Raw genomic sequence first — 248 nt, 5'->3', positions numbered from 1 at the left:
ATGGCAGAAGGGCCCGAGGAAGCCCGAGGCCGCCCTCCCGGGCAGGACGACGGCGGAGGGGACCACGAGCCCGTCCCTTCCCTGAGAGGCCCTCCCGCCGCCGCCGCCCCATGCCCGGGGGCCGCGCTGCAGGCCGAACCCCAGGCCCCGGGCCGGCCCCCAGCCCCGGGCCTTGAGCCCGCCGCGGCCGCAGCCGAGGGGTCGGAGCTCAGGAAGCGCGGGGAGGCGGCCTCCGGCTCCGGTGCGGC

General features: G+C 81.0%; 1 protein-coding gene across 1 annotated transcript in view; it reads left to right on the top strand.

Moving 5' to 3' along the window:
- The window catches only part of FAM8A1 (family with sequence similarity 8, member A1), an 8809-nt gene continuing 8561 nt past the window's right edge, over window positions 1-248 (top strand). Inside the window, exon 1 of the mRNA XM_008589820.1 lies at window positions 1-245. Coding sequence (XP_008588042.1) covers window positions 1-245 — 245 coding nt within the window. The remainder of the gene's footprint in view (window positions 246-248) is intronic.

The sequence above is a fragment of the Galeopterus variegatus genome, unplaced genomic scaffold, assembly GCF_000696425.1.
Source record: "Galeopterus variegatus unplaced genomic scaffold, G_variegatus-3.0.2 Scaffold5671, whole genome shotgun sequence".
NCBI classification, from domain to species: Eukaryota; Metazoa; Chordata; class Mammalia; order Dermoptera; family Cynocephalidae; genus Galeopterus; species Galeopterus variegatus.
The sequence above is the reverse complement of the archived record's forward strand: the minus strand, read 5'-3'. Positions and strand labels throughout refer to the sequence as shown.